Source organism: Protopterus annectens, chromosome 16.part0, assembly GCF_019279795.1.
Source record: "Protopterus annectens isolate FY-2018-M chromosome 16.part0, PAN1.0, whole genome shotgun sequence".
Classification (NCBI taxonomy): domain Eukaryota; kingdom Metazoa; phylum Chordata; order Ceratodontiformes; family Protopteridae; genus Protopterus; species Protopterus annectens.
Window position 1 is genome coordinate 802,680,955 of NC_056750.1, and position 27,507 is coordinate 802,708,461.

Genomic DNA, 27,507 nt, shown 5'->3' on the forward strand with positions numbered 1-27,507 from the left:
GACCTTTTAAAACAGGAGAAAATGTTTGTTTTGATAATGACTATTCAACTAAAGAAACAAGTAAAAGGAAAGCATGCTTACCACTAATTAAAGCACTTGGAAAAGTACAAAAATCAACTTGTTGTTCCTCGCAAGACTAAAAATTCATCTGCAAGAAGGAATAAAAATCTCCGAGTCTGTAGAAGAAGCGAACAAACTTATACAGAGGAAAAAATAATTATTTCTCCAGAAGAAATGGACCAGGGTGCTACATCCCTAAAAAGGCAAACTGAAGTCAACACTTGGAAGATAAACAGTAAATCAAAAAACTCAAAAACAAATAGTGAAAATCTGTACTTGTTTAATGAAAGTAACACCATGAATAAGCCTCCAGGTGTGTTTCTATGTGGGGGTTGTATAACTTGTAAGTACATTTATATTGGTAAGGAATTTGTATTCAAGCACTGTAACTACAAGGTTGTGTTTAAGAAATATTTTGATTTCTACTCTAGTATTTATTTATTTGACATTTGTTGACCGGGAAAGTCCAACTGGACCCAACGGCCCATTTTCAGTGGAGGCCTGGGGCGAAAAGCTCCGTAGAGTCACAGAAATTTTTACATAACATCAGCTTAAGTTTGAAAGTCAAGAAAGTTTTTACTTAATACAAATTGCAGTAGCTATACAAAGACAAATAAATTTTATAGAAGTATACAATACAAGAAAATAAACCTAGTGCTCTAAAGTTTTAGTAATTCTGTTTAAATAGTATTCTTACTTATGAGAATATACAATCAATTCTGTTTATGCAGTCACAGAAGTTAAGAAAGCAAGAGAGATTGGATAGGAAAACCGATAGTGTAAATTGCAACTATATTAAGTTAGTAAAAATAATTGTAGTGTATTGTGGCCAAAACGTTTAAGGTGGTTTAATCATGTGACTATAAGAAGAGACAGGGTTATTGAGATAGTGTTCTTTTAGTGCAAATTTAAATGTTTTTAAAGAGTCTATTTGGCTAATAGAGGGAGCACATTCCAAAGTTGGGCAATGGCATGTGAGTAGAGACATTGTCCAGCTCTTTTGTTGGGTTTAGTTATGGGTAGGAGTTTGTTAGAAGATCTAAGATGCGTAGTAAGGGTGTGTGTTTGTATTATAGTTTTGAAGGGATGGGCAGTAGTTTGGATTATTTAGTAGTTTGTAGGTGAGAGTAAGTTTGGAGTAATGTAGGTAATGAGGGACCTCAAACTAATTTAGAGATTTAATGGCCAGGCAATGATGTATGCGATTTGGCATGTTGCAGACAAATTTAGCTGTTTTATAGTAGCACGACTGCAGTTTGTTCAGGAGAGATGTGTGTAGGTTTGTGAAAATGGGGCAACCATAGAGGAGGGAGCGTAGAAGTAGACTGTTAGCTAGTTTCAACTTGGTAGACTTGTCCAAATAGAATTTATGCCTATAGAGTTTGCCAAGCTTAGAATGGGTCTTTTTGATAGAGTTGAATATGTAATTCTCAAAGGATAGTTTGCTGTCAGTTGTGATGCCAATTAGTGTAGCTGTTTTTGCAATTTCAATTTCTGGATTATTTTGAGAGAATATTTTCAAGTCTAGACTTAGAGGTTTGGTTGTGAAGAGTAAAAGTTTTGATTTTTTTGGGATCAAGTAGCAGTAGAGCTTTGTTAAGCCAAGATTCGATGGAAGTAAATGCATTTTGAGTTAACTTTAGGAGATCTGAGATGTTATAGGACATAATTATTGTCGAGCTGTCCACATATTGAAAGAGTGTACTTTGCAGGGATGCTTTATGGAGATTATTAATAAATATGTTAAAAAGCAAGGGCCCAAGAATAGACCTTGTGGAATGCCTGTGTTGTTGACTAGGTAATCAGATTGCTTCCTTTGCCATCTAGCAGATTGTTTTCTGTTGTGTAGATAGATGTGCTTTGTGTTTCACTGTTGCAGTCATTACATTTGGGTAATCTGCTGGCAAGTTGCCCTCAGTCAGCCTGAATAACAAAGTCTTGGGTCCTGCGTCGGTTGCGGTCTCCTCTTCCATGATGTCAGGTTGTCAGGGGTATAAAACATGCAGCCGACGCCATTTTAATCCGTCTTTCTTGCCGCGTGGTGCCCAAAGCAGAAGCAGTTCGCAAGTGTCGGTCGGCCGACTCCTGAAATTTTCATTTTCGAGTTTCAGAACTTAAGTCTTCAAACTAAAGCTAAGTACCCCGTTGGGGAAACTTTTTCTTGCTCCTTACCGATGTCCACAAAAGTTAATTATTGTATTACTTGTGGGAAGCAAATACCTCATGAGGATTTTCATTTGTACTGTATTCCTTGCCTAGGCCCTGATCACAACGTACCTTGCTGTCGGTTTTGTGCTAAATTTAACCAACGCACTATTAAGCATTGGTATATTTTTGCTAGTACTTTGGTTCAAGATTTAACTATCCTGAAATGTAATCGGTTAGGAATCTCACTACTGGAACTCACAAAAAACGCAAGGAAAAAGACAGAGACAGACCGTCGAGGTCCAAAACCGACGACAAAGCTTCTCCTAAGCCAGTCGCCGGTTCACCGGTACTCTGTGAGGTACTTTCGCAGCCACTGATGCCCGCTACTTTTGAGTTGCAGGCCTCTACCAAGACCCATTCGGAGTCCGGTATGCCGCAAGATTCTGCAAATATTGAACCGACGGATGTCTCTCCCTTGGATGGGTCCAGAGCCGCTGAGCAGGCACCGGCTTCTGAGGGTGTTTTCAGGCTTCAACATTTGTATATTAAACCGATGCCATCATCAAAAACAAGGCCAAAACCTACTTCTATGTGTATAAAACTGATGCATGAGCCATGTGCTCAGGCCGCTGTGCCTAAAAAACAAATGATCAAAATGACTGAGGATTTAATTACCTTGATCAGGGGTTCCCAACCCCCCCCCTGCTAAGAGGCTTAGGCAAGGCACTGATTATGAATCTTCAGATCAGGTTTCCATTTCTTCTGATTCCTCTTCTGATCAGGAATTTTCTATCCCACCTTATGAGGACTCTGATGCAGAGGAATCCATCCCTTCTGCTTCTCCTCCTGAGGATTACTCTTTTGGAGAGACTTTGCATACTTTAAGAGAACATTTTCATTGGGAGAGTCAGGACTTCTCAGAATCCAAAAAGAGGCTTAGGGATTTTCTTCTTCTTCCTCAGCATAGGCCTTTGGCTATACCTCCTGTATTAGACATTGTGGATAATGTTTTCTCAGAATGAAGCATGGCTCCTGATTCCCTGCCTCTGGTTCCTAGCAAGCCAGACCGATATTACAGGGTTCCTGACTCCCACAAATTTCTTGTCAAAAATCCTGCTGCTGACCCTGAAACTATTTCTCAGGGTCCAAAGGGTGTTAAGGCTTCTACAGCCAAAAATCCTACCCCTTCAGATAGAGACTGCAGGGCGCTGGATAGATGGGGTAAGAAGGTCTATACGTCTGCAACCTTGGCAATCAGGGCTTTAAACTGCCAGTTCCATATGCTTAAATATCAACAGCATTTTATGGGCCTACTGAAACAGAAAATTATGTTGATTTCTGATTGTGTGGAAAATAAGGAGTTACAGGATTTATTGCATTCAGCAGAACAGGTTGGAACGCATACTTTGCAATGTGGTTTTGATTCCTTGGAGGCCTCTTGCAGGGCTGCCATAACTGGATCTGTGATGAGAAGGCATGCTTGGCTCAAGGAGCAAAATCTGACTGATCATGTTAAAGCTAAATTGTTGGATGCTCCTTTACAGCAGGACAGTCTGTTTGGTAATAAGGCAGAAGAGGTTTTAAAAAAAGATGGAAGACAAAGCTAAATATATGCAAACTGTAAAAGATTTTTTGCAAGTGCAGCCACCCAGGTTCAGTAGACACTGGCCTACTAAGAATTGGTCCTTTCCAGTGTCCAACAGAGCCACTCAGGGCAAACCCAGATGCTCCAAAGGCTCCAGGTTTCAGTCACAAGAATCTTACAGATCAAAGCAAATCTGGAGGTAGCAAAGCACCACCCTACAGTAAACAGTCTCAATGACTTTCCTCTGCCATCTCCAAGCACTTATCTTTTGGCAGCCCCTTTGGGGGGAAAACTAGCACTTCAAGCTCAATATTGGCATCTAATTACCCAGGACAAGTGGGTCTTAAATATAGTATCCCAGGGATACAGATTTAATTTCTTCACATTACCAATTCCAAACGGATGGCCAGATCTGCCACCAAATCAGTGGGCAGAGGCCCAGAAACAAGTCATGTCCCTCATGGATATGGAGGCTATTCAACCAGTTCCAGAAAAGGAAAAAGGACAAGGGTTTTATTCAAGACTTTTCCTGGTTCCCAGAAAAGACTAATCATAGCGTCCAGTTCTGGACTTATCCATTCTAAATACCTTCCTGGACATTCCAAAATTCAAAATGCTGACTTTACAACAGCTCCTGCCTATGCTAGGCAAGAATGTCAGGTTGGTAACTCTAGACTTAAGAGGCATACCTGCATATCCCAATCAGGGAATCTTGCAGAAGATACCTCCTCTTCAAAGCAGGCTATTTGTATTACCAGTTCTCTGCACTGCCCTTTGGCTTATCTACTGCGCCCAGGGTCTTCACAAAGTGCCTGGCACCAGTAATTGCATTTTGCAGACAAAGAAACATTCAAATTTATCCATATCTGGATGATTGTCTCATTCAGGCAGAGGACAAGGACACTGTTTTTTCAGCATCTGGCATTTGTAAAAAGGCTTCTAGCATGCTTAGGGTACACCATAAATGAAAAGAAATCACAACTGGTACCCTCTCAAATAATTAAATTCCTGGGTGCAAGCTTGAATACAACTGCCCAGATGGCTTACCTCCCACCAGACAAACAAATTCAGTTGACAGCATATTTCAAACAATTGGGAACAAAAGCCCAGCTATCTGCAAGACAAATTCTGCAGGCTTTGGGGTTCATGGCATCCTGCATTCTACTAATTCCATATGCAAGACTGCATATGAGGAAACTTCAGTGGTACCTAAAAAGCTTATGGAGTCAACATTGTCACAGCCTAGAAACAATGATTCCTCTCATTTCCTGCCTGCAACAGGAGTTCTTTTGGTGGGCAGAGGCATGTCACCAAAACAAGGGACTGTCATTCATTCTACCCCCTGCCACCCAAACCCTAACTACAGACGCATCAGACTATGCTTGGGGGGCCCACCTGGCAGGGAGCCAGGAAACAATGATTCCTCTCATTCCCTGCCTGCAACAGGAGTTCCTTTGGTGGGCAGAGGCATGTCACCAAAACAAGGGACTGTCATTCATTCTACCCCCTGCCACCCAAACCCTAACTACAGACTCATCAGACTATGCTTGGGGGGCCCACCTGGCAGGGAGATGTATTCAGGGCAAATGGAGCCCAAATCAAATGCATCTACATATCAACCAGAAAGAAATGCTAATGGTACAGAATGCTCTAACAGCCTTCAAGGACTTCCTTTGTCCAGGACAACTACTGATAAAGATGGACAACACCACAGTCATGTGGTACATAAACAAGCAGGGGGGTACCCACTCCTACCCCCTTTGCAGACTAGCCATGGCCTTGTGGAACACAGCCGTGACTTATCAAATACATCTTCAAGCTCAGTTCCTGCCAGGAAAGCAAAATACTCTGGCAGATGACCTAAGCAGAAATATTATGGACCCACACGAATGGAAACTGGATCCACAAATCTTTAGCATGTTGGCACGAAAATGGAGGAGCCCAGACATAGATCTATTTGCTTCTCCCCAAAACTATCAGTTGGACAAATTCTGCACAAGAACTCATCACAAAAAAGCATGGAAAGTGGATGCTCTGTCCTTCACCTGGAAAAACCTATCAGTCTGTGCCTTTCTCCCTTTGCCTCTACTCTCCAAGGTCTTACTAAAAGTCAGACAGGAAAAATCAAAAATTATTCTGATTGCTCCGGACTGGACTCGCCAACACTGGTACCCGCTTCTAAGGAATATGTCACACCTTCTTCCGTGGCACTTGCCTCAAACACCTCATCTACTGTCTCAGCAGAACTATCAAATTCTGCATACTCAGCTCCAAACTCTGAATCTTGCAGCATGGCTAATCAGTTAAATTCACCAATCACATCTCTCAGTAAACCTGTGATTGATGTCATTTTGGAGGCTGGAAGGCCTAGTACTAGATAATCCTATGCTGATAAATGGAAGAGATTCTGTGCCTGGAACAAAGCACAAGGAATAGACACAGCAAAGCCTGATATTCCTCAGATTTTGCAATATTTAACTGAGATGCTTCACAAGGGCCTATCTTTTTCATCAATAAAAATCCATGCCTCTGTCATGTTGGCTCATTAGAACACAGACTCTCCTCTCTTCTCTCATCCCCTGCTAAAACAGTACCTCAGAGTGACCAAAATTTTAAGGCCTCCCAGGAGAGCACTGACTTCTGTATGGGACCTCAATTTTGTGCTGGAAAAACTCACCCTACCTCCTTTTGAACCAGCTGCTACTGAGGATATAAAATTTCTTTCTTGGAAGACTGCCTTTCTTTTAGCAGTCACTTCAGCTAGAAGGGTTTCAGAACTACAGGCCCTCATGGCAGTGGAGCCTTTCATTATCTTTTACCCGGACAGGGTGACCCTCAGGACCAGTCCTTCTTTTATGCGTAAGGTGGTATCCAGTGTGGGTCTTAACCAGACCATTCACCTGACAACTTTCTTCCCAAATCCGAAGAACAAGGGGGAGCGGATTCTGCATTCATTGGATGTACACCGACAGCTAAGATTCTACTTAAACAGGACAAAATCTAAAGTCTGAGCAACTAGTGGTGGCATTTGCTGCAGGAACAGAGGGGAAGGCTATATAAAAGCAGACTATTTCAAAATGGATAAGCCATTGTATTCATTTCTGCTACATGCACCATGGTAAACCTGTACTCAAGGGGGATCAGATCTCATTCCACCAGGGCTGCTTCTACTTCTGCAGCCTTTCTCAGAGGGGTTCCTACCAGAGACATTCTGGAAGCTGCTACTTGGAGCTCAGTTCATACGTTCACAAAGCACTACCATTTACCTCTCTTTTCTAAATCCAGGGCAGGCTTTGCCACTGCAGTCCTGCAGAGCCTTACAGTTGCTCCTAATGCTGTTTAGTTCCATCCTCCCATCCATAGCTTTGGGATTCTACCCAAATGTAATGACTGCAACAGTGAAACATGAAGAACATAGTACAGTTGTGTACACTTACCATAAATGTAAATGTTCAAGTGTATTCACTGTTGCAGTCTGGGTTACCCACGCGCCGTCCCCCTTTATTCTCTATTATTGGTGTTTCACTTGCGATCATATTGTACAGCCATGTTTCAGTGTTCCAGTTTGTTTTTTCTTTTCATGTTTTCTAATGAGATATTCCTAACTTAAGTGATAAATAACCATAATAAAATATTCATATTTGAAAATTATTAGAAGTATTAGATAGTAATATATTTACTTAGTTATATAGTTCCCAAATTACCATGTGCAAATGTATTTAGCAATTTTTTTTCTGAATCAGATTACCTGCAAATTAGTTATATACCATTAAAAATGAAAGGCTATATATGTGTGTGTGTGTGTGTGTGTATATATATATATATATATATATATATATATATATATATATATATATATATATATATATATATATATATATATATATATATATATATAAACATATTAGGAAAACCTAACTTCTTGGACTTGCAGAAAACGCACAGAACCAAATTGGTGTTGAGCGCTTTCGTTCCATTAATAGTATCAAGAACTTCATCAGAAAATGAACCACAGGGATTGTGTCTTACATTAAATTATGTGTAGCAGCTCAAAAATATGTAAAAAAGCTACCAATGAGAGACAAAAATGCCTGAAATTATATAAAAGCAAATATTTCAACCAATACCAGCCAGGAAAGGTGTCAAAAAGAGTGGTTATCTATTCCATTTCAGAGCACACTTGATATTTAGGTTTTCATTCATACCAGGAAAAGAATCAACATTTAGTAAAAATTGCCACCTTAACTTTCTTACCTCGAGGAGAGTGTCAGTGCCTCCAAAAAATAGTCTAATTACTCAAGCACTACAAAACTGAAAGCTGAGGAAACCATTACAAAAACTGCAGTGTTTGCCTAAGGCATTTCATTTCTTTATCTTTAGTCCTGATCACTGCACAGTGTACTTTAATTGTGTCAGACAATTTCCTGCATGTTTTGCCTACATAAAAAGAATGCCAGGTGACACAAAAGCCTGTTGAAACCACATTACTAGCAGTGTGTGCTCGCCATTTTCTAATACCTTAAGGTCTGACCTTGCGTATCCCTCTTAACCGCAACTCTGGTTTCCACTAACTGGCGATTGGCGATTCTCATACTTTTATTACCACCTTCCTGAAGCAAAGTATCACAAGTTTGAACATTGTATGTTCCTCTTATATTTGTTAACATTTACAATTCCTGCATTATCACGTAGTGTCAATAGGAAGTGGTGAGCACACAGTTTATGAGCGTTACTAACCCCCCCCCAATACACTCCCTTCTCCTGTCAGATCTAACCCACTGTTATCATTCATTACTAGCCTAAGCAGCTCCCTTTGGACTTGTAGCCCTCTGCTTCTTTTCGCTCCCTCCCCCCCAGACCAGAATTAAATGCCCCATCTCAGCCAACTTCTCATAGCTGTCTGCTAAAGCCATTTTAAAAAGCAACTAGGAATTCTGTGCTGCTAACAAGTTATGAACTATTGATAACCTGTCGTAGTCCATTTTACAGATTGCTTTTTTTATTCTTCTTTCTTTTTGGCTATTTTGTGGCTAGGTGAACTTCTTTCACTTAACTATTACAATTCAGAACTGTTGCATCCAATAGTTGCGTGGTCCACCTAGGTGCGATGTAATTGGATCAACCCCCCCCCCTCTGTTAACAGCCAAGCTTACTTGAGAGCGAGATCACATTGGTGCCATTTTTAAATCCTATCTTGACCCCTTGTTGGTACGCGGCATCCCAGCAGTGTGTGCTTGCTATTTTCTAATACCTTAAGGTCTGACCTTATGTATGTAAGTGTTATATTTCTATTTATTTATTAAGCTGTGCATCTGGTGTTTCTGCATTGTACTGTATGTAATTGTGCAAATAAGGTAGTTATTGTGGGGCTTGTAACATCCGGTATGTAGTAGTGTAAATATTTTGGCTTTTTACATCCTGATATTATAACTGTTCTGTAGTAAACGAGCAGAAAAGGCTTCTCTATCATGCCTGTGCAACTGATAGCAGATTTAGTTTTGCTTAAGGAATATTGCTAAGACATTCCCCTTTGTGAGTTTTCTCACACAGCTAGCCATTTATTAGTTAGACGATTACTTTTTTCTCAGAAAGCGCTGGAGCCCACATAGCAAATACAAGGCATAAGCAAGTCCCGTATTGCCTGCAAAAGAGTTGAATACCTAACATAGCAATTGAGAGGCAAAAGAAAGCCCCATATTGACTGAAAAGTGTTCAATGTCTAATTTAGCCTATGTAACTAGGAATCACAGTAGCTCTCTGTATTCAAATGTACATCATGGTCTGTTTAAAGCAAAGGTGACTTTAGATAACACCTGCAATGTTAACTCAATTACAACCTCAAAGAACAAAAAGGAAAACAAAGGACAGGAACATATTGTTACTTTACTTGTTTCCATCTGGCTATTGCATTACTTAAACCTTTGTATGTAATACAGTATTATTTGCCGAGGACATATATAATGCATTGAAATGCGGCTTTTACATGTACAGGTCTTTATCCTGACACGTTCCTTTTTACCTTTTTAATAACCTGCTTTTATTTTCTTTTTTCTTCCTTTCTCTGTCTGACTTAAACATCCCAACACCCTCATCTCATATATTTCATTCTCTCTCTTTTGCAGCCTTCCTAACCACACCTCGGTTTGTCCACTAACTGGCTATGGGTGATTCTCATATTTTTATTACCACCTTCCAGAAGCAAAGTGCATAGTGCCCACTGCAAAGAATCACAAGTTTGGCCATTTCATGGCTAGGTGCTGCCCACTCCGTTTCGCCCTCGATTCACTTGGGCTCACTCTACTCCCCTACCCTATCCCCATTCCCACACCCCCATATCAGTTACATTTACACCTTTCATAAGCTCTTCCCTTTCTTGTCTACCCCAAATCAAAACCCAGACACCTACACCAGTATCCTCCCATTCACTCCACCCTAATTTTCTTCCTTGTTGACATCTTCCCTTCCTGACTCTTCCTCATTCTTCTCCTTAACTATAGTACCACAGCCATTTCCTAACATGTACTATACATCAAAACCTTGTATTACCTTAATCTCCCTTACCTCCATTCTTCTTTTCCAATCTCAGACCACCTCCCTACTTAATATATTCCACTCCCCAACTTCCAACATTTTCCACATCACCTATTGCACCCTCCACTAATAACAATAGTTTCTCTGACATCTCATCCGTTTTATTCAAATTCCATACTTGGCACCTTACAAAGATTAGATCCTTTGTCATCCTAATCAAACTAAAATTAATTTACAACCACCACCATAGGCTTCTTTTCAACATTCCACCATAATTGCGTGTCACTACCAGGCCCTCTCTCTGTGTGGTGACATTCACCCCAACCCTGGACCTAACAACCATTCTTCCCAAAACCTTTCTTCTAGCACCAATAACCTCTGCCTCACTACAATTAATGTGTATATATATATATATATATATATATATATATATATATAACATTAAGAATGATATGAGAAATTTTCAATTGATAACTAAGATTCTAGTGTATATAACGAAGTTAAAAATATGTAGAATACACCTTTTGGAACAATTTGATGATTTTCCCATGTTTAATGATAATAAAGAAATTAATGGATTAATATTATGGGATACTTTAGGAATTCACATTAGAAAAAACTTGGGAAATGGTCTTATAATAAAATTAAATGATGGAATAAAGAATTGGTAAATATTTGAAAATAATTACATAAAAGCAAAATAAAAAATTAGAAAAGTAATTAACTTCACAATACCAGAAAAATATTCCACAAAGTTAAAATAGCTTTAGAAAAAGTTAAAATACAGAATTCTGCAAAATACAGGGATTAATGACTAGAAGCGAGTAAGTAAATAAAAAAGCTCAAATAATGCATGCATTGCAAGAAATACATTACATATTGGAGAAGTGCTTTCTATTTTTAAATAATTTTGTGAAAAAAAATTATTTTCATTTAGATAATATTTTAAACAGATATTTAAGGAGGAATGTTGCCATGAAGCTGAACATGGATCAGCTAGAGGAAATATTGAAAGAAATCTTTAAAGGAAATTAAGGAGGTGATTAAAAACGTAAGATTAGAAAAGCTCAATGGTTAAATGGTTTGACCGTGGAAATATGTAATTTATTACCTGATAAAATAATTACACAATTAGGTGATGCTTATGAATTAATACAAAGTTCTAGAGTAGTAATTCCTTCCTCATGGAAATTTACTTTAATTTCTCAAATTATTAAACAAGGAAAAGATAAAGAACTAGTTGCTTTATATATGCTTATTTCGTTATTAAATGTTAACTATAGGATTTTTACAACACTATTATCAAATATGTTAAGAAAAAATGTAGATATAAATAAAAAAAAAAATCGAACTGGATTTATAACAAACAAATTAACATATGATATTAGAGGAGTAATTATAGTAATAGATTTGGCGTAACAATTGAAAGAAAAAATAGCTTTAATTAATTTACATATTGAAAGCCTTTAATTCAGTAGATTTTGATTTTTTATTTAGAACATTAACAGTATTTAGATTTCCAAAATATTTTGTAGATTTAATAGAGTCTTTACGTGGGCTCTAAAGTTTTTGTAAAAATAGGTATGTTTATTTCAGAATAAATTTTTTTTTATAGGAACAAGATACGGTTGTCTGCTATTACCATTGTTATTTACTTCAGTAATAGAACCATTTGCTAATAGTATCAGATTTAATTAAAATACAGAAGTTTTCACGTTAATAAAGATTTTCAATCTAAAGTTCAGCTATCTGAAGATAATATTCTGTCAGAAGGTATTAATAAATCATTAAAATTAATAAAACTGATCAGTTTAAATTAATTGCTTCAGTAGGTATTTGACCATAAGTCTGAGAATATTTTAATTAAGCTGTGAATCCTATTTTTTTAAATATAAATTTGATTGGGAGAAAAAATATTAAATATTTAGCAATAACTGTTCAGATAGTAAATTATTATTAATTTTACTAAAATTTATAATGAAGTAACATCTTTAATTCATAGGAATATGAATTTCTTTGCATTTTAAGAAAGATTGATGCTTATAGAAATGGTTGTCTTACTAAAAATACGTTGCATTACAATCAGTAAATATGTTCCCAGATAAAATATTAGTGAAAGAATTGAGAAAGTATTAATTTCATTTTTGGGTCATACAGTAAAGCCAACAGTTGCTTATAAAACACATTTAAGAACATGGGAACATGGAGGGATATGTTTCCCAAATTTAGAATCTTGCCCCTTAGCTACAATTTTTAATATGGTTATGCTGTGGTTGGATCCTTATTATTGAAGTCATTTTCATAAACAAATATTAAATTCATACAGTTGTAGTGATCCAGGCAGAAGTTAAATTGTTGAACAATTTTTGTGGTTATTAAAGATTTATAGAAGGATATGTATTGGTAAATTTGGATTCAGACTACACAATGACTGTATTGAATGTTTTTAGAACGTATTTGTTTAGCATCCTCAACCTGTTGTGTAATAAATGGAAATTCATAATATTCCCATTTGCATTTTACACCAGGGTTTATAGAAAGTCAGAACATTGCTAATATGATTTTTCTTAAAATAAAAATATAAAGTTTGGATATGGTAGTTTAGCTAAAGTTTGTGATGACAGGAGAAAAAAATGATAAGAAAATATGGTATGGATGATACTCCTTGATTAGTATTGCACAGTACCCTTGAAAAAAATGAAAGGCCAGTTGTGTTATATGAATAATAATGAAAAACATAATTTCCCTAGAGTTTCAGTATTTAATATTTACTATTCAGTGTAATATTACATTTAAGTGGGGATTATCTACATTTTATAAAATTATAATCAACAGCAAAAATAACTTGGATATTGGAAATTTAATGAATTGGTAAAAGAAAAGAACACAGTTTTGATATTAAAATATCAAACTCTAGAAAGAAGCGCACATACTTCCTCTACATAAAGGGTAACTCAAGTGATATTTCCAACTTCCACCCTATAGCTATATTATCTCCCATCTCTAAACTCTTTGAAAAATGTGTGCACATACAACTCTTGGACTTTCTCCTCAAAAATAACATCCTTTCTCAGACCCAGCATGGTTTCAGACCTGGCCACAGTACCTCTTCTGCCCTAATTTCATTTACGGATGTAGTCAACAAAGCATGTGACTCAGGTAAAACTGTCTCTTTCCCAACTTTCAAATACTGGCCTTTCAACTCTATCACTTAGCTGGTTTTAAAAGCTTCTTATCCATCTCGCTTTACATACACAACCCAACAGGTGTCCCCACAAGAATATGTATTAGGACCTCTACTTTTTAACATTTTTATCAGTAACCTTCACTTTTCCTTCCAGCCAGGATCTCTTGTGCAGTATGTGGATGACTCCACTATTGTCTCTTCTGCTGAAAACCCTAAACAATTGCAACTCACCACTAAAGCAAAATTCACTGCTGTTGAGAAGTGGCTCCATAACAGTTACCTCTTCTTAACCCCCAGTAAAACCAAGCTCATAATTTCACTCCAAAGAAAAATACTGCATTCAACAAACCTCTGTTTAATATACACTCCTTGAACCACACAAAAATAGAATAAGTTGTTCATACAAAACTGCAAGGAGTCATAATGGATGAAAACATAAAATTTGACCTTCACATTCAAAATAACATCAGCAAAACTCACAAAAAGCTAGGCCTGTTATACCGACACAATATGTTCCTGTCTCCAGCTACCAAGCAAATCCTTGCCTCTACCTTCCTTCTTCCCTCACTTCTTTACTGAGCCCCATTACTTGCCAACCTTCAATCATCACTCAAAGATAAGCTAGAAATATGCTATAATAAAATAGGCAAATTTGGAAATAGTACTCATCTTTCCACACATCACTGTACACCACTAAAAATGCTCAACTGGCTTGAACTTTCCCACCATCTCACTTATCTCCAACTAACTGTTGCACACAAATTATGGTCTAATCTAGACTTGCCCTGATCTTTAATTTTCTCCCAGTATAATCCCAGTAGACCATTGAGATCCAAAAACCAACAACGTTTGCAAGTCCACAAACCTAAACTACCTGCTGGCCAACTCCTTTACTCTTGGAGTATAGCTAAAATCTGGAATAGTCTTCCCCTAAGTATCCCCATTACCAAAATGTCTGCACCTTTAAACAAGCCCTTCCTACTCGCCTTCAATCTACCTAGAATTGCATCTGTACTCAGCTTCCTCCTCCCATAAACCTAGTTTTTAATTTTTCCTCCTCATTTTCCCAATTAGTTACCCTCTCTAATCCACTCCTGCTTTACTTTCATACTCATCCCATTTCCCCAGTCCTACCTCTTTCACTCTCCCTTTGTCCTTTTCACTTTCTGACAAACTCTAACCTCTGTATTTTTACTTCTCTCCCTATGCAACTACTTTCTATATACTGTTACTCCTCTACTCTTCCCTATGTTAATTCCTCATTTCAGTACAATTTTATTAACTTGTTATTGCAACCTTTTTCATTATGTTATATCCACCTTCTAACTTGTCCAACATGCTCTATATATCTCCTTTGTACTACTTAAAATTCTAGTTTTATTCCTTGTATTTTAAATATTTTTAAGTTGTACTATATCCATCTTACTTGCGGAGCTTTTCTCCCCGAGCCTTCACTAAAAGTGGACTCTACACAGCCCACTGGACTATCCCGGTAAACAAATGTCAATAAATAAATAAGTAAAATCTATTGGTTTATCATCTTCAAGTCGTTACAGGAATATTTTCACATGAAACTATGTCCATAGAAGTTTTGTTACCTTATTTAGGATATTAAAATTTAGTAAATCAGAAAATTCTAAATGCTGGATATGTGGTAAAAGGGTCTGTATTAGAACGCCGAACATTCAAAATGTCGAGTGTTCTAATATCGATCCGTTTTCAGTGAACGCTGAAAATATCGAAGAAACAGAAAACCAAATTTTTTCCTAGGGAAATAATTTGGTTGTCCGTTTCTGTTGCTTCGGTATTTTCATCACTCTGGTGGAAAGTTACTGGTCGGGTTCAGGTAAGTGTGCAATTGTGTGGACGTGAGGGTTACGGTGGGGAAGGTGAGTTAGGGTTAGGGCGTGGGTGAGGTGACTGTGCAATAGTGACGGACCTTAGGGTTAGGGTTTGGGTTAAGGTAAGTGGATCGTTAGTGGTGTATGTATAGTTTAGTGTAGGGTTAGATGTAAGAGTTTAGGTGTATGTGTGTGGATTGCTGTTTGTTTGGTGTGCTTGTGTTGTGTGTATGTGTTTTGGAACAGCAAATTTTTTCCCTAGGAAAAAATTTGCTGTTCTGAATGTTCGATGTTTTGAATTTTCAATTGATAGGGTTCGATATTAGAACACTCAACATTTTGAATGTTCGGTATTCTAATATAGACCCTGATAAAACAATTAAAACTGACTAGATACATATCTTTATGAATTATGGAAAATATTGATAAATATTGGAATTGTAGGAATAATTGCTCTAAGGCAATATAGACAGATAAGTGTGATCTTGCAAGACCAATAATTTTAGTAAACACTCCAGCTGTGTATATTATAAGTAACCATCAGTGCTGTATGTTTTGGGGTCTCCTAGCTCTTGGTTGAAAAGTGATCACTCAAAGATAGAAATCTGATGCATCTCTTTATATAAGGGTTTCTTAGATTCAGTCAGTATTTTATTTAATAAAAAAAAATAAAAGAAGTTTAAGATCTGAAAATGGTACTGTAAAACCTTGCTGTTGGGACAAATTGGCGATGTTGATCAAGTACAATGAAAACCAGTTTTGAAGATTTGATTTTAAATGTATTGAAATGTACCTGTAGTCAAATATCAGAACAAAAGTTATGTCTTTCTTCCTGTTTTTTATCTACATATTGTAATTATGTTAAAATTAATAAAAATATTCATGACAAAAAAAAACTTATCAACAAGTGAACCTCTTAGGGTTTTAGGGTACATGACATTCAGGATTCTTATGCTTCCCTTGGCCAGATTGCACATGAGGCTGCAGTGATAACTCAGATCAGTCTGAATTCATCATCTACACCATTTGCCCTTTTGGATCTCCGTACTGGGAATTGTAAAGAGGCAAAGTATATGGTGGGTGTTCCAGATCTGTTGCAATTAAGGTTTCCCATTCTCCTTTCTGATCCCCCTGGTCGCCTGAGATCCATCAGACTTCACGTGGGGAGAAGTTTCAAAGGGGGTAGAAGTGCAAGCTATATGGAATGCTCAGGATGGATAGCAGCACATAAATATCAGAGAAATGATGACAGTGAATTGATACTTTAAAACTCTTAAATCATTTCTGGTCTCCAGAATCTCTGCAAGTTTATATAGACACTGTCACTGTGAAGTGATATACAAACTAATAGGAGGGTACTGGATTTTACTCTTTTCAGACTTACTGTGATAGCCTGGGAGATAGCAACTCAGCTCAGTTTAACTCTTCAGGCTTCCTATGTTTGTCAGAGCAAAATGTAATTACAGACAAGCTCGGTAGGACCAGGACAGGACCCCCACCCCCCCACAAAAAAAATGGAAACTTCATCCTGGGGTCTTCTAAGAATTGTTCCAACTGTGGGGAATACCTCAAGTAGATCTGTTCATCTGTTTACAGAACAGGAAACTAAAGAAGTTCTGCTCCAGGACTCGACTCCTTGCCGACAGGCCTGCAAGACATATGCTTTTGTATTCCCTGAATGTGTACATTTCTATATTACTGTCTACTTTTCCACCAATATATAGGGTTCATCTGAAAATCCAGAAGGACTCTTCAAAAATTGTGGTGGTGACTCCATTTTGGCCAAGGCAACAGTGGTTCTAACTTTTTTTTAAATCAGGCCAAGGGCAGTTACCACAGGTTCCCACAGATTGGCTTTACTCTCACAAGAAAGGGGTTGTTTAATACTTTCCAACCTAAACACTCTTTGGGTAATTGCCTTGATTATAGAATTTTGATACCCTTTAGGCACCTTGTTTGAGGACATGCTGCAAGTACTAAAGGAGAAGAAAAAAGCCTGCTGCTAGGAAATCATATTTATGCAAGTGAAAAATATTTTCTTGGTGCCAGTACAGGAACTAAGATCCCTCTTCTGACTCAGCTGCCTCTGGTTCTTGACTATTTGTGTGAATTACTGTCCTCAGGCCTATCTGATTCCTGTACCAAGGTGCATTTGTCAGACATTTCTGTTTGTGTGTCATTTCATCCCCCCCAACCATACTCAAGTTAAACAGTTTTTGAAAGGGGTGTTGCATATCAGTCCCCCTAGGAAACAGGTGGTTCCTCCCCAGGATCTAAATAAAGTGCTTGAAAAGCTTACTTTTTTTTCCATTTGAATCAGCTCATCTGGCTGAATACAAATTCTTAACATGGAAGACTGTTTCATTTATTGCTCTGGTAAGAGATTATCTGAGTTGCAACACTGATGATGAGTTTAACCCTATCTCATCTTTTCACAAAAACAGGGTTTCTATGAGAAGTAAGCCTTCTTTTATGCCTGAAGTGGTCTCATAGTCTTATTTGCAGAACCCAACAAGAAGGAAGAACTGATTCTTCACACTCAGGCTCATTACAGGCAGCCCAGATACTACTTAGACAAGGCTTGAGCCCTGAGGAAATACAGAACTAAGGGGGAAGGACAGCCAGTGTCAAAGCGTGCTATTTCCAAGTTATTGTCTCATACTATTGCCTTTTGTTATGCTCATCATAACAAGCCATTTCCAGTCAAGGTTAGGGCCCATTCCACAAGGGCTTAGGCTGTTCAGTGGATTTCTGGAAAGGAGTAAACTATAGAAGTATTCATCTTGTTCCTGTGTGTATACTTGTACAAAGTAGTACAAACTGTATTCCTTTTCAATGGCAGAACAGGCTTTGGCTAGGACCATTCTCCATGATGGGCTCCTGAAGCATAGTTTATAATCTACGTCCTTTTTTTAGTTTTTTAAGCTGTGGTGATCTACTCGTATAGCTTCGGCTACTGCAACAGTAATGTAATATTGAACATAGTACAGTTGTGAAAGTAAATTTACCATAACAATAGATGTTCTAATAGATCTCTGTTGCAGTATCCTCCCCTCCCTCCAACCCTGTTAATTTGATCGCTTTCTTTTTTTTTTTTGCCAATGTGTGGGTGCATACACCCTTTTATATGTAGATTTACTTATGCATTGTTCTTTCTGGGCTCTTGCCTGCCTTCCTAGGTAAAAAAAAGCTGTGTGGTAATTTTATTTATTTAACATTTGTTTACCAGGAAAGTCTGACTTGGAAGGAGTCAGTTTTCATAGGAGGCCCAGGGAGAAATGCTCCAAACACATGTCTTTGTAATGTGGGAGGAAACCCACCAGAATGTATGGAGGACATGCAGGCTCTGCACAAAAGGCAACCCAGCTGAGAATCGAACAGGAGAACCTCTTGCTGTGAGGCGGCAATGCAAACCACTGCACTACTGTGCCATCCTAATTAGTGCCCCAGCTGCTTTTATGTGGAACCTCTCTCAAGCTTCTGACAGTTGGAGCAGGTGGAAGGTGCCTTTAAGCTTTGAAAATCTGTCTGCTCACAAGGGGTAGGACCTGTATAAACAGTAATCTATTAGGGAATCTATTATGGTAAGTTTGCTTACGCAGCTGCACTGTCTTTGTTCTGTGGAGTACTCTGTCTTTGTTCTGTTTAGTGCTCCTAACCTTATATATACCTCCTTAACTTTGTGTTCAGCATGATCTTAGAAGTTGAGGTAGTAATCAGTTGTACAAATATACTTTCAATTTTTCATACCCTTGTGTATCTCTAAAGTCAGACTAGGGTAACCTAGGCTTAGTCTGTACTCTAGGGTATAAAGGGGCAAACCAATCACATTGGAGATTTCTCAAAGGCTATTATTTGAGAATGTGAAGAGGCCTTTTATCACTGGAACATATGGCAGAAGGAAAACCTTTTTATATGAATTTGTCTACTGGAAAGCCTCAGTTTAATGGTACGGCAGTTGTGACTTAGAACTCTTTTTAGGAAAGAGAAGAATATTTAAACTTCTAAGACTAATTTAGATGACCTAGTAAGGAGGTTCCCACAGTAAGTTCGCGAGAGGTAAGTGCACTTCTTTAAAAAGTAATACTCTAACTGTGATTAGGAGACCATATGTACTAAGCTTGAAACAAATGTGTCTGAAAATTCCTTCTCCTCTGACTTAGTGATTTGGGGTAGGTAAATGTTGGGATATGCATCCACCCCCCCCCCCCCCCAATCAGGGAGTACAAGAGGTCCTTGATTCCCTTGCAAAAATGCTTTCAGTTCTTAACTGATTTTCAAAGTTGGCAGTTTTTTGCCCCTGTAACACAGCAGTAATCCGTTATGGAACTCACGGTATTGAATCACAAACTTATGATAAAATTCAGGAATATTTACCAGTGCCTGGAATTATTTTTGAATTTAACTTGTGATTTTAAACTGGTAATATTCTTTTTCTTGTGTGTATTGTTTATTTTCAAGTGACCTCATGCCCTGATGCTTTTAACCATAATTTGGTAAGAGTTTTCCTGGCTGCAGCCCGCTGGTCTATTCTGTATGAATGAATTGTTGGAATATTACCATAGTTTTGTTTCAGTAATTGCAGCCTTGGACAGTGTGTCTGAGAAGTCTGTGGCCTTTTTGCCTGTGACAGTATGTAAATCAGGGGTGTAATTAGAAATGTTTTCTGAACTACTTTGATGCATTATGGCTTTATTAAGGCCTGTATATATATCTTTAGCTGCTGTAAATCTGTTACACATTTTACTCATACAGAGGGCTGCTTATCTGAATACATTTTAGAGCTGCAGGGGCAATAGCTAAATGTGACATGTACATGTTTTGTGTCTAGGGGTAAGCCCAGGCTGATGGCGTAGATGGATAATGCTTTGAATTTGCCAAAGTAACTCCAGAGGGTGGTGAGGTGTCAGGATGTGGAAAGTCAGTGCATGGAGTATATTAACGCAACTTCCCAAGCCATTGATGGATGCCTTTGTCAGAATAAATGGAGGAGCATGAATGTTTGGGGAAAAAAATGGTATAGATAGTCTTTGTGATCACACAAATGCTGACATCTCCATTAGGGAAGTAGTTAGGCCATTGCGATAAAAATTGTGTCAGAGCCAGGGTACTGCTGAGAGCATCCTGTATTGCAGCCCCCTCAGATGGCTTTCATCCCAGTGGATCTGGGGACTCCCCACCTTTGGGGAACAAATAGGAGTCCGGAATGGTGGGGGCTTGATGGTTGTCAAGTGTGGGGGAGGTGGTAAGTAGTACCTACAGTAACTTTTGTATAAATGTGCTGATTTGTAAATGCAGTGCAAGGTGGGGGGGGGGGCAGTGTGAATTAGTGTGGACAGAATGGAATTTTCTGGCTACATTCCTGGTACAAAAATCTAATTTGATTTGTAGCACTTAAATCTGATTCTTACTTTGAAGGTATATACAGTGGATGGATTACTTTTTGTTTTCATTTTCTCTTTCAGAAAAAGATCCTAGAGTATGAGGCAAGAAAGGTAAGAAAAAACTTGATTGTGATATTTAGTTTCCTTTTAAATTGTCTGACATGGTAACGTTTTGTGAAATAACAGTTCTTTCTTTCTCGGAAAATATTGCTTTAAGAATGTACTGGTGGTTCGGCTTCACTTGCTGTTATGAAATGACTTTTCAGATCTACTGGATTGCTTGTTATATATATGCCTGCATGCAGTAGTAGTATATGAACTATTGTGTGGTGAGATAGAAATGCTCCCTTTTAAGTTCTGACAGCCCTCTGGGCTAGTGGTGCCTATGAAGTCCATCTAACAATAAGGAATTTTACATAAAGTGAAGCAGGTAGCAAATACACAACATAAAAACACTTTTAATGAGAGAAACTTTGTTTCAAGACGTTATTAGTTTACTTACTGCTGCAAACTAAAACGGCCTTCAGCAAACATCCCCCCCAATCAGTGTCTACCTCTCACAGTAAAGTGAGAGTACTTTCGCCGGAACAGTGAAAAAACAAAACAGAAAATGTTATGTTGAATTACTCCCTGCGGTCAATTTCCTTGTTGGTCGACAACAAAATGATTGCTGCTACGTATTGTTTGTCTGGCTAGTTGTCTGGTAATCCAAAAACAACAGAGAATCAGAACAAGGTTGTTTCTTCTTTTGCCGCTGTTGTGCAGTGTCAGAGTTCATTATATATATATATATATATATATATATATATATATATATATATATATAGAGAGAGAGAGAGAGAGAGAGCTAGTGAGTGAGTGAGAGGTGAAGCACTGTGGGGATGCAGAGTCAAGCTCCCTTGCAAAAAAACACTTTTGTTTACTACATTTATTGCATGTTTGACAGGTTTCCCAGTCAATGTCTTGCAGTTGTCAGAATGGAATATGATGAAAGTCTATATTGATAGTTTGTCATATAATTACACACACACACACACACACACACACACACACACACACACACACAAAGAAATATGCGGTTAAAACAATCTGACCTAAATGTATTAAAAATAATAACCCCCCATTCTATTATTTTAGTCTGCCATTTTCCAACTTTTACATCTAGAACTTTCAGCAGAAACAGAGCTAAAGCTTCTTTTTTTTGTCATTGATTCTAAATGCATGACGCATTAAATCTTCATAGGTTGGTGCTAGGCTAACTGCCTTTGTGGACCATTTTAAACCTAGCCAATTTCCCTCAAGTGGGAATCAAACAATGTACCTCTTATTTGTGAGGTAATCACCTTAACTATTTTGCCAATCCCCAATCCCAGAAAGAATAGTTTGGGCTTGCAGGCTCCCATACCTGTATTTTGGAGTCCAGAGCTTTACCACTAGAAAACATCTTCTTTGTCTAAATGAGCACTGTTATACTTCCATTCTCTAAGCTCAATTTTTAATCTGAAACAAATGTACTGAATTTAACTGTCCATTGATGCATGTTATTTGTGATACTTGATTTGGGGAGCACGTGCTGGCACACATTATGTAATTTTTTTTAAGCAGCCTTCGGAAGAGTTTTCACATTCTGTACCACTTTCCTTACTTCATAAATGTTTCGTGCTTCAGCATGATTGATGCTCATGACATGAGGTCTGCTTTGTCTATCAGTCCAAATGATTTGACATTTTGTTGCCATACCTTTCAACTTCTTAGCAGAAGAAATCTGGACAAAGGAAAAATTAAAGTGGGGAGGGGAGGGTGGATGAGAGACAAAGGCCCAAAATTCGGGACAAATTTTAAATATTGCTCTTAAAAACTTAGAAAGTTTACAGAATAATAGGTTTTGCAGAAGAATGCATTTTCTGAAGAATATAAATTCAGAAACTCAGATGTCTGTCATTAGTTAGTGATTTCATTTCTCAATGATTTGCCAGAAAGCCACACATTTTATGAAGACTAGCCCAAAATATTAGGCATAAATCTGGACATTCTACAAAAATCACTTGAGAAATATGTTTGCTGCCCTCAAAAAAAAAATGTGTTATTAGTGAAAAGAGTTTCATATTGGGCATCCCTGGTTAGATCAGTAGTGCTGGTTTAAAAATTGTTTAAAATAATCTTCATGATACAGATATAGGGAGTAACCAGAGGAACTAAGGTCTATGCCAGTGAAACAGATGTTTTAACACAGTCACCTTTCCAGCCTGAGAACTATTATTGTTGTAAAATATTTTGAGCCCTCCAAATGTGTCAACTTTGGAGGCAGGCCACTCTGCTTGCAGTGTTTATTACACCAACAGAATACAGTGCACAGTGGTGCAACAGTTAGTGTTGTTTTCTAACAGCAAGAGGTTCCTGGTTTGAGTCACGGCTGGAAAGCCTTCTGTCTGGAGTCTTTGTCATCCCTGTGTTTGGGTTGTGTGTGTGTGGTATGAAAGAACAACCATGGCAATAGTAGCCACCTGGTAGTGTGAATATAGTCTCTAGGTGATTGCCACTTTTGAAGTGACACCCTGACCCCATGTGTAAAAAAATAAGGGAAAAAGGGTTGGATGGGTGGAATACAGTGCATTCCACCTGAGATATTTTTTCACATGTGCTAATTATAATTGTCTTTCACCTTACTGTACTAAGGAAGTGAACCATCTGCCAAAACTCAGTAACAGATTTTTTTCCCACAGTGTCCCAACATTTTGCCTACTGAGGAAGTCAGTGTTATGAGAATTCATTTCTTTGTTAGAACCATGGAATTCAGCAATTTAATGACTCAAAACAGCATGCTGGGGTAGTCTTATGAACCTCTGAAATATCCAGATTTTAAGAACTTGTATCCATTAGAGCTTTATGTGCAGTTTCTATACATGTATGTGTACTTCATGGAAGCAGACTTGTGTCCTATATCTGTATCTTCTTATATGTGCTGCTGCTGTTCCATTTGCTTAGTATATTGTGTTTCACATAATGAAGAGATGTCTTTCATTTCAAGCATTCTCCTCTGGATATGGTATTGTAGTACAACTTCTTTAGGCATGGTAGTGTGAATTTGGAGTGAAATGAAAACTGAAACAGAAGTGAGACCCTAACAGACAGTGGTGCTGTTCGGCGCCCAACTTTTGCCAAACCATGAGTCGACGAGGGAAGGGTAACCTGTTTTTTGCAGATTCTGGAGTATGAGAATCCTATATCATGTGCACACACACAAACACATCCCACAAATCATTAGGAAAAAGAGACTGTGTCATTTAGAATAGAAAATCCAAAAGGAATACTCCAGGTGAGGCAAGACACCAAAGCCACATCCTTTAATATGAACACAGCCAAATCACATAAAAACAGAAAAGAAAAATAACATCCACATGAATGCTCTTAACACAACTGCAATTTTGTCCTCAATACAAAGTCATAGAATAAATATCTAAGCAAGCACATGTACAATTGTAAAAATATTGATGGGGGGGGGGGGGTGGAACAGGAGAGAGCGATTTTAATTCAAGACCATGAAATTTTAGGCGAAACAGATAAGATAGTGGTGGAAGGCATGTTTTATATCAAATTTTGGAGAAATTCAATGAATTTTGTAAACATATTTATATATTCTTACCTTCAGTAAAACATAATGCATTTCCAGTTAACTGTTTTATCATTTTTTATCATCTTTTCGTATTGATATTTTTACAATTGTATGTGTGCTTGCTTAGATATTTATTCTGTGACTTTTATCATGTATTCAAGTTTTTAATTCAATTTATTAAGTCTTGATTGTTTAATTGAAGAGGTTATATATCTGGGGTTATTTTGAGTCCTGTAGTAGTCTGAAGATGTCTGTATTGTTGAGGACGAAAACGCAGTTGTGTTAAGAGCGTTCATGTGGATGTGATTTATCTTTTTTGTTTTTATGTGGTTTGGCTGTATTCATATTAAAGGATTTGGCTCTGGTGTCTTGCCACATCTGGAGTGTTCCATTTGGAGTTTCTGGGTTTCACTTTGAACACTCCTTTCTTCACTTTTTGGATCATTTAGAATAGATCCCACAAAATAAGGACTCTGCTAAAACACTTGATCTTACTCAAAAGCTGCTACACTAGCAGTGTTTTGCATTAACATGCATTTTCTGAAGGATAGGAAGTATGCAACTAAATTTGTTGTCATTATTTGGTGACTGTGATCCTTAATGTTTTGCCAAATAACCACAACTTTTCTGAGGGACAGACCCAAGAATATTAGGCAGAAATTTGAACACTCGGCAAAAATCTGGTCAAATGAGAGGTAGTAATAGTTATAATCTGTGTGTGCTTATAGGTTATGTGTACATTTGGAAATACAAACAAATCCACCTGCAGAGAATCAAATGTCTTATTAAAGGGTAACAAACAATATGATTATGGAAATAGGCAGCAGAGAAATTGGTAAGAGGAAAATACAAAAATTTAGGAAGTTGGAACAAATGCTAATTAAATGAATGTGGAGAGACAGGTCCTACACTAAACCCATTCCCTGAATATTGAGGCATGAACGTCTGGAATAAAGACAAAGATGTGGATACTTAAGAAAGAAAACAAATTTATACCACAAATGGAAATGTGGTAGCTAAAAGTTGGGAATGTGCTGAGCAGGACTGGGATTACTCCACTCTGAGATGAAAATAGGGAAAAGTGAAATGGAGCCTTAATGAGACGTGCACAGAAGAAACGTACTCTGCAAGCTGTGGTACTGCTGCCGTAGTTTTCAACCAGTCGGGGACAAATCCAGAAATAATCAGTGACACTTTTTAGCACTTTTAACTTGGAATGTTGACAGAATAAGAGAATATGAATTGATATAAATTTTCTGAAGTAAAAGATGTCTGTAACTGTCATTATTTATTAACAGCAATTCCCCATCTTTTTTCAGCAGTAACCAGTTTTAGGAGGGATTAAGAGGGGCATACCTAAAATTTGAGTCAATATCAGGGACGTCCCTGAAAATTTGTGACAGATGGGAGTTATGCTGCTAACTGCATCCATTAAACCACTACAGAATGGAGTGGTGTTCGGTGGCTGTAGATATGTAAATCCAAAGTGGAAGTAAAACAGAAGAAGAAGAAAGCAAGTTCTTTTGTGTGGTGCCTCAGATAAGAAGTCAGGTCTTCAGAAAGGAAAAAAATATATATAAAATAGTCATATAAATAGACAAACAAATACATAAATTAATGCAAGCATACATAAATATGTACATATGTGCATACATAAATACATGTATAAAGTGAGAGAAATGAAAATGTATTAGATTGTGGAAGAATGCAGACTTTATATACTTAATTGTCCAGATCTGTACCATTTGCTTTCCTTTGCACTTCTTTACAGAAGTTTCACTTCTACCACATGTGGCGACCATGCACATTCTATTTTTATGAACATAAAAAGCCTAGCCATGAGTTCCAAATCAGGCTATATAATGGTTCCTCTGCTCACTACCAGAAGTCTTAACTATAAATTGCCAGATCTTGAGGCTGTCCTGAAAGTTGAGCACATCTATATCTGAGCTGCAACAGAGACTAAGTGTAAAGACACTTTCTCTTTACTGGGTTTCAGTGTCTGTAACACGTTTAGACCTGTTGGAAACTGTGGAAGAGTATTACTGTTTGTATGAGACCACCTTATCTCCAGACAGATTCTTCATGACCCTCAGAAAGAATTTACTGACCTTCAAATTACCCTAAACAAAACAAAAAAATATCAGTTCATAGACTGCTATAGGTCACCTACCATGTCACTGGAGAAATCGAGAAATGATTTCTTAATGTACATACCGAACTAGCCATAAATAGTAATACCTTTTTGATGGGGTACACTATAAGTGCTCGAAAACTACCGTGGGAGCCAGGGATCTTGTTGTAACTTGTGTGACTCAGATATGAACTCATCAAGCAGTTGCCACACCTTGCCTGAACATATTATTCGAGTTTGAGAGAGGTCAGTCCGATAGCTGTGGTAAGGGAAAGGGAGGAGAATTTTAGGACTAGGGAGTGGTAAGGGAAAGGGAGGAGAATTTTAGGACTAGGGAGTGGTAAGGAAGTTTTAGGGCTAGGGATCAGGAAGGGAGTTTTAGGTTTATGGATTGGGAAGAAGAGTGGACCATTGTCATGCCACCAGAGCAGTGACTGTCTTTAAACCACTGCATGATGTTACTGGACTATCTTTGTTGTGGTGTGTATTATTGTTACATGATTTTTCAGTGCATAATTTTGCCACACAGAGTATCCTTTGATGGCCTTATGCAAAAAGGCATTTGGATCTCGGTGTCCAAGCTCTTCTTTTTTCCCATCCTGAGTTTGTTATTGCTCTGTTCTGTGTAGCTTTCTTGTCGTATTTGGACTTTGTCACACTGTGATGCCTGCTACAAGAACCTCCTTGAAATAAGACTGTTGCAGTAGTGAATGAATTGCTCATTCTGGTTTTCATGGCTTAAACTCTAACATGTGGTTGTAATCCCTTATTAGGGATGGGTTTGTGGATAGATTTTTGCGAATCAAGGAAATACCTCCCTGCTAACGGGCCAGACTGTCCCTCCATGCTTGACAAGATAGGAGTAGTCAAGCCTTTAGAGAGGAGCTAACCATATTTCTTCACTTCTGTATGAGTTCTGCAATCAGTGTTAGTGTTTCTATATTTTTATGCAGCTGTTTTCAAAGGAATTTGTTTAATGTAATTTCATGGATCTGTTTGTAGGCAAGCATAATTTTAAAATAAA

The 27,507-nt window shown here is 37.8% G+C and overlaps 1 protein-coding gene across 1 annotated transcript in view; it reads left to right on the top strand.

Annotated features, from left to right (window-relative positions):
• LRSAM1 (leucine rich repeat and sterile alpha motif containing 1) overlaps positions 1 to 27,507 on the top strand; it is a gene marked incomplete in the record, with an annotated part of 1,381,442 nt that overhangs the window by 674,819 nt on the left and 679,116 nt on the right. The window contains 1 exon segment of the mRNA XM_044058294.1: positions 20,818 to 20,847. Coding sequence (XP_043914229.1) covers positions 20,818 to 20,847 — 30 coding nt within the window.